This window comes from Rhinopithecus roxellana, chromosome 11 (assembly GCF_007565055.1).
Source record: "Rhinopithecus roxellana isolate Shanxi Qingling chromosome 11, ASM756505v1, whole genome shotgun sequence".
NCBI lineage: Eukaryota > Metazoa > Chordata > Mammalia > Primates > Cercopithecidae > Rhinopithecus > Rhinopithecus roxellana.
The window spans coordinates 87852762-87865120 of NC_044559.1; the positions used below are offsets into that span (position 1 = coordinate 87852762).

General features: G+C 47.3%; 1 protein-coding gene across 1 annotated transcript in view; it reads left to right on the forward strand.

Annotated features, from left to right (window-relative positions):
• The window catches only part of PROSER2 (proline and serine rich 2), a 47243-nt gene that overhangs the window by 19582 nt on the left and 15302 nt on the right, over window positions 1–12359 (forward strand). The window contains 1 exon segment of the mRNA XM_010366576.2: window positions 8631–8849. Coding sequence (XP_010364878.2) covers window positions 8712–8849 — 138 coding nt within the window. The 5' untranslated portion in view covers window positions 8631–8711.

Below are 12359 nucleotides of genomic sequence, written 5' to 3' on the forward strand. Positions count from 1 at the left end.
AATCGCTTGAACCTGGGAGACGGAGGTTGCTGTGAGCCGAGATCACACCACCGCACTCCAGCCTGGGCAACAGAAAAAAAAAAAGATGAAAAAAAATTTTTAAAAATTAGCCTGCTGGCCGGGCGCGGTGGCTCAGGCCTGTAATCCCAGCACTTTGGGAGGCCGAGACGGGCGGATCACGAGGTCAGGAGATCGAGACCATCCTGGCTAACATGGCGAAACCCCGTCTCTACTAAAAATACAAAAAATTAGCCGGGCGAGGTGGCGGCGCCTGTCGTCCCAGCTACTCAGGAGGCTGAGGCGGGAGAATGGCGTGAACCCGGGAGGCGGAGGTTGCAGTGAGCTGAGATCCAGCCACTGCACTCCAGCCTGGGCGACAGAGCAAGACTCCGTCTCAAAAAAAAAAAAAAAAAAAAAAAATTAGCCTGCTGCGGTGGTGGGCTCCTGTAATCCCAGCTACTCAGAAGGCCAAGGCAGGGGAATCGCTTGAACCTGGGAGGCAGAGGTTGCAGTGAGCCAAGATCATGCCACTGCACTCTAGCCTGGGCGACAGAGCGAGACTCCATCCCAAAAAAAAGAATGTTTTTATAGTACATACAGGTTTAGGTTGAGGGTTTTTTATTTTTATTTTTTGCAATATTATTGTTTCCATTGCTGCTGTTTGAATAAGTCAGTCTAATTATCACTTCTTTGAAAATAATCTGTCTTTTCTTTGAGTGCATTTAATTGTTTGAGACAGGGTCTTTGCCCTGCCACCCAGGTTGGAGTCCAGTGGCATGATCACAGCTCACTGCCACCTCCAACTCCTGGGCTCAAGTGATCCTTCCACCGCAGCCTCCCCAGCAGCTAGGACTACAGGCATGTGCCGCCATGCCTGGCTATTTTTAAAATTTCTTATAGAGATAAGGTCTCACTGTGCTGCCCAGGCTGGTCTTCAACTCCCAACCTCAAGAAATGCTCCCACCTCAGCCTCCCAAAGCACCGGGATTACAGGTATGAGCCACTGCACCCAGCCACTTTGCATATTGTTACAATATCTTTAAGTTTTTCAAAAGGTAATACATTCATATGGTTAAGAAAGAAAAGGATATTATATTTCTAAAAATTCTCCATTTAACTCTTGTCCTTAATTCACTTCTACCCCTCACACCCAACAATTGTTGTTGACTTGTATATCCTTCCAAACTTTCTTATGCATATAACAACAAATACAAATATACATTCTTAATCTGTAATCTCTTGGTTTTACACAATGCAGAATATTTTATATATAGTCCTAGACTTTGTATTTTTTTGCTCAGTAATATACCCAGAGATCTTTACTCTCAGTACATGGAGAGCTTCCTCTTTTTTTTTTTGGGACGGAGTCTCGCTCTGTCACCCAGGCTGCAGTGCAGTGGCATGATCTCAGCTCACTGCATCCTCTGCCTCCCGGGTTCAAGCGATTCTCCCACCCCAGCCTCTCCTGTAGCTGGGATTACAGGCATGAGCCACCACGTCCGGCTAACACTTGTGTTTTTACTAGAGTCAGGATTTCACCATGTTGGCCAGGCTGGTCTCAAACTCCTGACCTCAAGTGATCCACCCACCTGGGCCTCCCAAAGTTCTGGGATTACAGGCGTGAGCTACCACGCCCAACCTTCCCTGTTCTTCATACAGCTGATTAGTATTCAGTTACATGGATGTACTCTATTTAACCAGCCCCTTATGTTAGACACTTAGGTTATTTTGGGGATTTTTGTTATTACAGACAGTTCTACAGTGAGTAACGTTATAAGGTTGGTGCAAAAGTAATCATGACTTTTGCCATTGAAAATAACGGAAAAAAACCTGATTACTTTTTTAGCAACCTAATACATATGTCCCTGTGTGTGTGCAATTTCTCAGCAGGATAAATTTCCCCAAATGGACTTGCTAGGTGCGTGGGAATATGTTTTACATTTTGATAGATATTGTGCCGTTGCCCCCGGAGGGTTCTGCCTGTTTACACTCCCACCAGCGGAGCCTCAGAGCGTCTTGTTTCCCCACAGCCTTGTAACTGGCTGTTTCGAGACTGCTTTCGAGATTTGTAGCTGCTTTTAACTGTTTCTTGTTTTCGGTGTTCTGTGGTCTAATTGTGATTGTCTAATAGTACATTTCAAATTTTTATTCTGTGTGGGATTCATGAGAATTCCTCTGTCTGTGGATTGATGTCAGTCAGCGGGATACAGAGGATACACACAGAAATGAATAATTTAGGAAAGTTTAATTAATAGATTATTTACAAAAAATATAGGCAGGGTTAGGGAAAGCAGCAGAGGATGGTTTGGTACCTAGAGGACAGCGACACTCAGTAGCTGTTAGCACCCCTGGGCCCTGGGGGAAAGGGAGGGAGCCGTGGAACCTGGGGAGGGAGCTGAGAGGAAGGGCAGAGGCTGGGGTCCTCGGCAGGACCCACCGGCCTACAGGGAGCTGGCAGCCTGCCTTTCATGCCGGGGTCTCATTGGCTGGACTGAACTGGCAGCCCCACAGCAAGGGTGCCCAGCTGATACCTTCCTGCTCCTGAGCCAGGAGAGTGAGGCTGGAGAAAGATGGAGAATGGTTCTGATGGGGGGACTCTCAGACTGAAGCTGTACCACACAGTGTCTTTCATCCGTTGCAAAACACGCTTAGCCGTTGTCTCCTTGAACATTACCTTAGTCATTCATTCATTCATTCTGAAGATGGATTCTCACTCTGTTGCCCAGGCTGGAGTGCAGTGGCACGATCTCAGCTCACTGCATCCTCCACTTCCCGGGTTCAAGCCACTCTCCTGCCTCAACCTCCCAAGTAGCTGGGATTACAGGCATGCCTACGCCTGGCTAATTTTTGTATTTTTAGTAGAGACGAGGTTTTACCATGTTGGCCAGGTGGTCTCGAAATCCTGACCTCAAGTGATTCGCCTGCCTCGGCCTCCCAAAGTGCTGGCATTACAGGCGTGAGCCTCCGCACCCGGCCTCGAACATTACTTCCGCCCCATCTGCTGTCCTCCCCTCTGAGAAATTCCAGTTAAACACAAACCTTAGACGTAGACATAACCCTTCTCAACCTATGCTGGGTCTCTTAACCTCTCATTGGTTTTCACATCTCTCTGTGCTACAGTCTGGACCAATGATAGGTTTCTTCAGATCACTTTCTTTCTTACATTCTCTGTCTAGCTATATTTGAATATTTGATCTTCTGTTTACCCCGTCTGTCAAGTTTGTTATCAATTTTTTCTTCCTAAAAAGTTCTATTTGGTTGGTTTCCACATTACTCTGGTTATTTTTTAGGATGATAGCATTTCCTCCTGCCTGTCCCTGGACGTGGGCAGTCACAGGTGTTTTATATTTCATCCAGCACCGAAACAGCTTTGAACAGTTAGATAGACTCTGGCCAGGCTATGGAGTCTATCTAACTGCCAGAGAGGAAGGTTTCTGGGATTTGATTTTGTTCTGTTTGTTTTAGAGATAGCCAGCTGTGTCACGCAGGCCGGAGTGCAGTTGTGTAATCATAGCTCACTACAGCCTCAGATTCCTGGGCTCGAGCCATCTACCCACCTCACGAGAATACAGGCATACACCACGACGCCTGGCTAATTTTGCTATTTTTGGTAGAGTTGGGGTTGAGAGGGGTACCTCTGTGTTGCCCAGGCTGGTCTCAAACTCCTGGCCTGAAGCAGTCCTCCCACATCAGCCTCCCAAAGTGTTGGGGTTACAGGTGTGAGCCACCACTCCCAGCCTTTCCAGGGTTTTACCTTCCCTTGTCCCCTACTTTTTCCTGTAGCTCATGACTAGGCTTAAGTATCTCCTATTCTTAAAGAAAAAAAAAAGAAAATATATATATATATATATATATAGACTCCAAAATGCTTTTCTTTAACCCCATTTTCCTCTACAGCTATTGGCTCGTCTCTTTTCTGTTTCTCTTTTTAACCCAAATTCAGAAACCACTAACCATCTGCTTCCAGGATTGCTGTTCCCGGCACAGCCCACTGTATTGTGATTTCTAACCCGCCTTCACAAGGTCACCTTAGTTGATGGAGTCAGTGGCTGGTTTTTAGTCTTTATTCTGGTTTGTTGTTGTTTTGAGCCGGAGTCTTGCTCTGTCACCCAGGCTGGAGTGCAATGGCGCCACCTCGGCTCACTGCAACCTCTGCCTCCCACATTCAAGCGATTCTCCTGCCTCAGCCTCCCAAGTAACTAGCATTACGGGTGCCTGCCACCACACCCGGCTAATTTTTTGTGTTTTTAGTAGAGACGGGTTTTCACCATGTTGGCCAGGCTGGTCTGAAACTCCTGATGTCAAGTGATCTGCCCGCCTCGGCCTCCCAGAGTGCTGGGGTTACAGGCGTGAGCCACCGCGCCCGGCCCCCCACTCTGTTCTTTCCCTTGCTTTTTTCCACTCACAGAATGTCATGGAGATGGAAGGGCCACCTCATTCTTTTTTAAACAGTGTGTGGTGTTCAGTTAGCCTCACTGCTTTCAAGGCCTTCTCCTGGTTCTGCCCACGCTTCAGACCATGGCCAGAGTCGCCTTTCTAAACTGTAAGTGGATTCTGTCCCTCTGTGGGGTGTAAAACTCCCTTGGTGCCCCCCACCTGTAGGCAAAGTTCAGAAATCAAAGCTGCATTTGCTGGGGTCCAGTTGACCTCATCCCCCCAGTGTGCACCTCTCTCTACCTGTTTTGCAACCCGTGTTGTATCTTGAGCTTGAGCTGAGTTCACTGCTTTCTCCTGAGCACTCACCATTTTTCAAACAGGCGTATATTTCCACATCTTTTTTTTTTTTTTTTTTTTTTTTTTTTTGAGACGGAGTCTCGCTCTGTCACCCAGGCTGGAGTGCAGTGGCCAGATCTCAGCTCACTGCAAACTCCGCCTCCCGGGTTTACGCCATTCTCCTGCCTCAGCCTCCCGAGTAGCTGGGACTACAGGCGCCCGCCACCTCGCCCGGCTAGTTTTTTGTATTTTTTTAGTAGAGACGGGGTTTCACCGTGTTAGCCAGGATAGTCTCGATCTCCTGACCTCGTGATCCGCCCGCCTCGGCCTCCCAAAGTGCTGGGATTACAGGCTTGAGCCACCGCGCCCGGCCATTTCCACATCTTTGTTGATTGTTTTTTCTCTGTTAGGAATGCCCAGAGGAGTGGGCGATGTCAAAGTGTTGTTTCAAGAGTTTGTTTAATGGGCTAGGCGCGGTGGCTCATGCCTGTAATCGCAGCACTTTGGGAGGCCGAGGCGGGTGGATCACCTGAGGTCAGGAGTTTGAGACCAGCCTGACCAACAACATGGTGACACCCCGTCTCTGCTAAAAAATGCAAAAATTAGGCTGGGCACGGTGGCTCACACCTGTAATTCCAGCACTTAGGGAAGCCGAGGCAGGTGGATCACAAGGTCAAGAGATCAAGACCATCCTGGCCAGCATGGTGAAACCCCGTCTCTACTGAAGATAAAAAAAATTAGCTGAGAGTGGTGGCGCACGCCTGTAGTCCCAGCTACTTGGGAGGCTGAGGCAGGAGGATCGCTTGAACCTGGGAGGTAGAGGTTGCAGTGAGCCAAGATCGTGCCACTGCACTCCAGCCTGGCAACAGAGCGAGACTCCGTCTCAAAAAAAAAAAAAAAAAAAAATACAAAAATTAGCCGGGCGTGGTGGCAGGCACCTATAATCCCAGCTACTCGGGCGGCTGAGGCAGGAGAATCACTTGAACCCAGGAGGCAGAGGTTGTAGTAAGCCAAGATTGCATCATTGCACTTCAGCCTGGACAACACAGCACAACTCTGTCTCCAAAAAAAAAAAAAAAAAAAAAAAAAGTTAGCCGTCTCCTTCAATCTTAGGGCTTGGCTGAGTTGTCACCTTTGCTGTGAAGTCTCTGAACCCTCCCTGGAGCCATGGGCACTCCTTCCTGGGCACTCCTGGACCCCCTGTAATGGCACCGAACATTGTTATGTATCTGTCTTCCCTTAGAGTTGGTGCTATGTGGCAGAATCACTTGTGGAACTCCTTAAACACACACTCCCAGCCTTTACCCCCATAAATGTATTCTGTAGGTCTGGGTCTGAGTCCCAAAGAGCTTCTGATCCATTGCCTGGGTGAAGCATCAGTGCATAGATGGGCTCCTCTATCAGGAAGGGAAGCCTGATTCATCTGCCTTTCTCTAGTACCTGGAATCTCCCCAAGGTGAGGTAGGAAGACAGTAAGCATCAAAGAATATGCTTAGGCTAGAAAGGAAGATAGGGTTCAGATGGAAGCAGGTGATGACTGATAGGCTGAAACTTTCGTTCTCAAGCCTGTTGGGAATGGGTTAAAGTTGACTGCTTTTGGGAGAGTGGTAACAATTAAGTGGTGTTTCAAGATTAATCCAACTGGAGAATCCGGCAGAAGTGTAGAGAAGAGGGAGAAGGTAAGGAGGAGAGCAGGTGGCAGCTGTAGTGGGAATGTGTATCCCAAAGCTCATGTGTTGGAAACTTAATCCCCAGCATGGCCATGTTAAGGGGCGGGGACAGGAAGAGGTGATGAACATTTTCACGTTGTTATTGCAGGAGTGGGTTCACTATAAAAGCCAGTTTGGCCCTTTCTTGTGCTGTCTCCAGTGATGCCTTCCGTTATGTTAGGGTACAGCAGGACATAGCAGGAAGGCCTTCAGCAGATGTGGCCCTGGATCTTGGATTTCCCAACCTCCCAAACCACAAGCCAAATAAGTTTGTTTCTTGTACAGCAGCACAAAACAGATGAAGACAATGGCTGTGGCAATCACGTAGGCGTGTGCTAAAATGGTCCTGAACTTGGATGTGCGACCAGAAGGGAAGTGGGTACAACTGACGTTGTTAAAGGAAGAGTCTGCAGGGCTCAGCAGCTGGGCGCCTGTGAGTGGCAGGGAGGGGAGGCATCGGAGATGTCTCCATGGCTCATTTGTGTGACGAGGCTGCAAGCCCCTGTGTCTAGGGATGGGCGCTGATTAACATAATGTGGCTCTGGCGTTTGGCAAAACCAGCCCTTTCAGGGGAATGGCAGAAAGACCTGTTTACTTGAGCTGCTCTGTACACCCGAGTGTGGCCGTTTGCTCCCATCCCAGTGGTGGGATGGGGAAAGGAGGGCGTTGTGTGTGACACCATCTAGGTCATTCCAGGGCCTCTGGGAATGTACGGAGAAGATGAAGGAAGGGAGCTGCCTTTCTCTCCTGGCTCCACAGCCCACCAGCTCTCCTAGGACCATTGATTTTATCTTTTTTTTTTTTTTTTTTTTTTTTTTTTACTATTTGGAGTAGTGGCAAATTTATGTATATGCATATCATCTTCTGGTTTCCTAGCCTTGCTCTTAACTGCCATTTGATGTGTACCGATTGAGCAGAAATGTGTTTCTTTTTTAATCTGTTTTACAGAGTTGTCTGTAAGGTTTCTCAGAGGAGGTTTTCATGGTAATGCTTGAAGTCTTAAATGACAGGGTCCCCTAAAAGTGTTCAATGCAGATTGCACTTTCTCCACAAATGGTCATGTTTCTATTAATCAGCAAGAGGCTTATTCCTATGAGTCTTCTTTGCTCTTCTAGAAGGTTCTGTTGAACTGTCTTAACATGCCATTCAGGGGCTGGGCTGGATTTCCTGCTAAAAGGGTCAGAGGACCAGGCCTGGTGGCTCACGCCTGTATGAGGCCAAGGCAGGTGGATCACTTAAGCTCAGGAGCTCAAAACCAACCTGGGCAACATGACAAAACCCTGCCTCTACAAAAAATAAGCTGGGTGTGGTCGTGCATGCCTGTAGTCCCAGCTACCCAGGAGGCTGAGGTGGGAAGACTGCTTGAGCCCATGAGGTCAAGGCTGCAGTGTGTTGTGATTTTACCACTGCACTCCAGCCTGGTTGGCAGAGTAAGACCTTATCTCAAAAAAAAGGTAGCTGCGGTTGGGGAGCGGTCAGAGGACTACATGAAATTAAGCGGCTTACAGGGGACAGTTTCAGTGTCTTTGCTCCTGGAAGTAAAGATGTGAATTCCTCACAGTATTAACCTGGGGTACTTTACTTATTCTGAAAACATTGCAATAGCATGAGGTTTCTGTCGAGTCTTCAGTTTCGGAGATGTCAGCCAGGCTCCCAGTGGTAACACGTTAGCTCTTGTCACCTCCCCTCAAGTCTGAACTGTAATGGAGCTGGAGAAGCAACCACAGTTTATGGTGTCTGAGACAGAAGCCAGGGAGTTCCTGAGTGTGAAAGAGCTTGGAAGTGCAGAGGAAGATGCCGCATTATTCTGTCATATTTCCAGCAGCAAAGTCATCTTGAATACACCCATCTTTCCTTCAGATTATTCTGGCTGGGCATGGTGACTCGTGCCTGTAATCCCAGCTACTCAGGAGGCCAAGGCAGGAGGATCATTGGAGCCGAGGAGTTCAATGCCAGCCTGGACAACATAGCAAGACTATCTCTGAAAAAAAATTTTTTAAAAATTATTCTTCTGTCTTCAGAATGGTTAATATAAAAGAGAAGTGGCAGTCAGCATCCTCAAACTGGTTGACTTCGCGTTTCCCAATCCCCTTTACCCTAATGGTTGAGTCTGAGAGTGGAGATGCATCTAAGCCATGGTTTTGAGGGATGGAGACGTTTTCCAGTCTAGGCTCACTGACCATTGTCATTCGTGTTTGGTGTCTCTAGGAGTGAGCTGTTGCCGCAGAACGGGCTGCTGGCTCCTGCCCTGCTTCCTGTGATCGAGCCAGCCCTGATGACTCTGTGGAGATGCCTGTAACCCACCAGAAATCAGACGCATCTGACATGAACTCGGACACGTCCCCCAGCTGCAGGCTCCGAGCCTTCAGCAGAGGCGGCAGCCTGGAGAGTCGAAGCAGCAGCTCTCGCTCCAGAAGCTTCACTTTGGTGAGTGACAGTTTTTTTTTCATGCTTTCTTGCGCCTCGGTTGGTGGATTTTGCCTCAGTCCCTCTCCCTTGAGGGAATATCTTAACAGATCTTTTTGGGTCAATAGCTTGATGTTTGGGAATACTTCTTTGTGAAATGGTTATTTTTAATCATCTTAAATTTTGCACAAATACAGAGCATTACCTATAGTCATGGGGCAAATCCCTCGCTATGGTCAGTAACTCATGGCTGCTTAGACCTAGGCAGGACCAGGCCCCAGGCAGAAACCAACCCAGGCAGGAGTGCTGGTCAAGAGCTCACAAGATAAACACAGTTCACTCTTTTTTTGTTTGTTTGTTTGAGACAGAGTCTCGCTCTGTCGTCCAGTGGCACGATCTTGGCTCACTGTAACCTCTGCTTCCCAAGTTCAAGCAATTCTCCTGCCTCAGCCTCCCGAGTAGCTGGGATTACAGGCACGTGCCACCACATCTGGCTAATTGTTTTTTTTTTTTTTTGTATTTTTAGTAGAGGCAGGGTTTCACCATGTTGGCCAGGCTGATCTTGAACTCCTGACCTCAGGTGATCTGCCTGCCTTGGCTTCTCAAAGTGCTGGGATTACAGGCGTTGAGCCACCACGCCCGGCCCGCTCAAGCAGATGTTTCACTTCTGTGCAAGTAAAGATGCTTTTGTATCCTTCTCAGAATCCAGACCCTTGCATAGCTTTGGGAACTTTACAAAAAGAGTTTGTAAAGTTGAGAGGATCTCGTACTTTCCATGGTGAGGACATTCATCTTTCAGGAGAGGGGAGACCATGACACTCACTCCTAGAGGGAGGAACACAGGAGAGAATCGACCCCCCGGGCCTCACTAGGAACCACTGGGGGCGCCTCTTGGGTCCTCTCCTCCAGTGGGAGCACCAGTTTCCCTCAGATACACTGTGCCATAAAATTAGCCCCAGTTATGCTGAAGCTAGATATACTTGGTATGGGGTAGTTACTAGTAATGACGGAATTTTCTAGACCCCCACTTACATATTTTCTTTTTTAAAACCATTATGGTAATATGCGATAAATATTATTTGATTGGCCAGGCACGGTGGCTCACGCCTGTAATCCCAGCACTTTGGGAGGCCAAGGCGGGTGGATCACCTGAGGTCAGGAGTTGGAGACCAGCCCAGCCAACATGGCAAAACCCCATCTCTACTAAAAATACAAAAATTAGCTGGGTGTGGTGGTGCACACCTGTAATCCCAGCTACTCAGGAGGCTGAGGCAGGAGAATCACTTGAACCAGGAAGTGGAAGTTGTAGTGAGCTGAGATCGCACCACCACACTCCAGCTTGAGTGACAGAACAAGACTCTGTCTCAAAGAAATGCCCAGCACCCTGAGCAGCGCTGGTGCCGGCTTCTCCTTCCCTGGTGTCCTGTTAGTGTCCACGGGGGGCGCCATTCCCCTTCATCCTGCCGCCCCATCCTGTTTGGATCCGAGCTCCTCCTTCCGCCTCCTTCTCTTCTTTGTAGAGGTTCTTTGATCGCTAAAGGTGAGGTGTTAACAGGAAACATTCCTTCCTCCTCTGTATTGCACACATTTCTTAATTCTGTCAGTTTTATGGGCATGAGTTTGATTTTAAATTAAAGGATTCCTGTTCTACCCAGTTCTTTCCTATCCGTTAAATCATCCAGTCGCACTCCTGTGGTATATGTGATGTTCTGTTCCCTGCCGTGCCTGTCCCTGTATATCATAGGGTAGAATAATGGAAACAGCATTGTAAAGCCCACTCATAATGAAGTTACGTCTGCATGGTGTGTGTTTGGGATCACACAATTCTGCTGTATCCTGCCTTAGATCTGTTCTCCTCCGGATGTTGGAGGAATGTTCTGGTCGTGTTTCCTTGCCTTTCCCTCAGGCCTGTTAACTGTTTTCAGGCGTTTTCCTCCAGGGACAGTTATTGAGCTAAGTTTGTCATTGCACAGTTGTGCACTTCCTTTTAGAACTAGCAAAATGAGAGAATATGGCATTTAACTTTAAATGACAACTAAAGTGGATTTTTGTTTTTAAGACAAGGTCTTGCTCTGTTACCCAGGTGGGAGTGCAGTGGCACAATCATAGCTCACTGCGGCCGTGACCTCCTAGGCTCAAGTGAGCCTCCTGCCTCAGCCTCCCAAGTAGCTGGGATAACGGGTGCGGCAGCACCGCACCTGGCTAATTTTTAAAATTTTTTTGTAGAGATGAGGTCTTGCTATGTTGAACAGGCTGTTTTAGAATTCCTGACCTCAAACAATCCTCCTGCCTCAGCCTTCCCAAGTGCTGGGATCATAGGCATGAGCCGCCACGCCCAGCCTACTAAAAGTTTTTTTTTTTTTTTTTTCAACCTCCGCCTCCCCGGTTCAAGCGATTTTCCTGCCTCAGCCACCAAGTAGCTGGGATTACAGGCATGTGCCACCATCCCCGACTAATTTTTGTGTTTTTCCTACTAAAGTTTCTTAAACAGTCACATGACACTTTTCACAGAGCCGCACTTAGCAGCCAGTCCCTATCACAGCATTACAGCGTCTTTAAATGTCATACTCCACTTTTTTGGAAGTGTAAATTCTAAGAGGAGCTGTAAATTTTATTCTAACTCATCGGGTCTTTTTTTCTAATGTGACTTTTCTCTTTAAAACAAAAATCAACCATAGCGGTTTCTTAATTAAGCGGTGTCCTTTAATTTCCAAGGTCATGAAAGATAAGTCAGTCAACAGCGTTTTTAGGCCTCTAGGCTGTACGACATGTAAATGCACCTCTTAAAGGGCTCTTTAAGTAAAACATAACCTAGTTAGTCCGTGGGTTTCTTAAGAAAGAAAGAAAACCTCGTTCTCATTTATAGAGGATTTTTTTTTTTTTAGCAAACGTTATTCTTAAAAGAGGATAAAAGATGAACACCTGATTTGAATTGAGAGTACCCTGAAGTTTTCAGTGCTAGTTGGAGTGTCACCTGGTATATAACAGATCTTTGCTTATTAGAAACTTTTCTCCTGAGACAGTGCAAGTTAAAAATTTAAAACGTGTCTAGGTTTGGTGATGTACAACTGTAGTCCTAGCTACTTGGGAGGCCTGAGGCAGCAGGATCACTTCAGCCCAGGAGTTAAAGGCCAGCCTGGGCAACACAGCAAGACCCCTATTTCTACATAAAACAAATTCTAGAAGATGATCTCAAATATTTTTTAAAGTTAAAATAGCCACTTAAATAGGATTGTTGAGGCTATCCGTATGGCCACAGTTATGACTGAGGCTGCTGTAAGAGGGCAGTGAACATGAAGTCTTTATTTCTCAAGAGGCTGGTCGTGTGCGTGCATTTTTTTGGTAAAGAATCCTGCCTGTGAACTTTTTTTAATGAAAGGTATAGGTAGAACTAGAATTAGTTGTCCAAATCCTACAATATGTGGCTACGAATGTGTCCCTTGAATTATGTCTTTTCCTTTGAAACGTAAGAGGGTGGCTTTGATGTGTGCACAAGGCGGTGCTTCCTTACAACGTCGGGAGCGTGCTTGT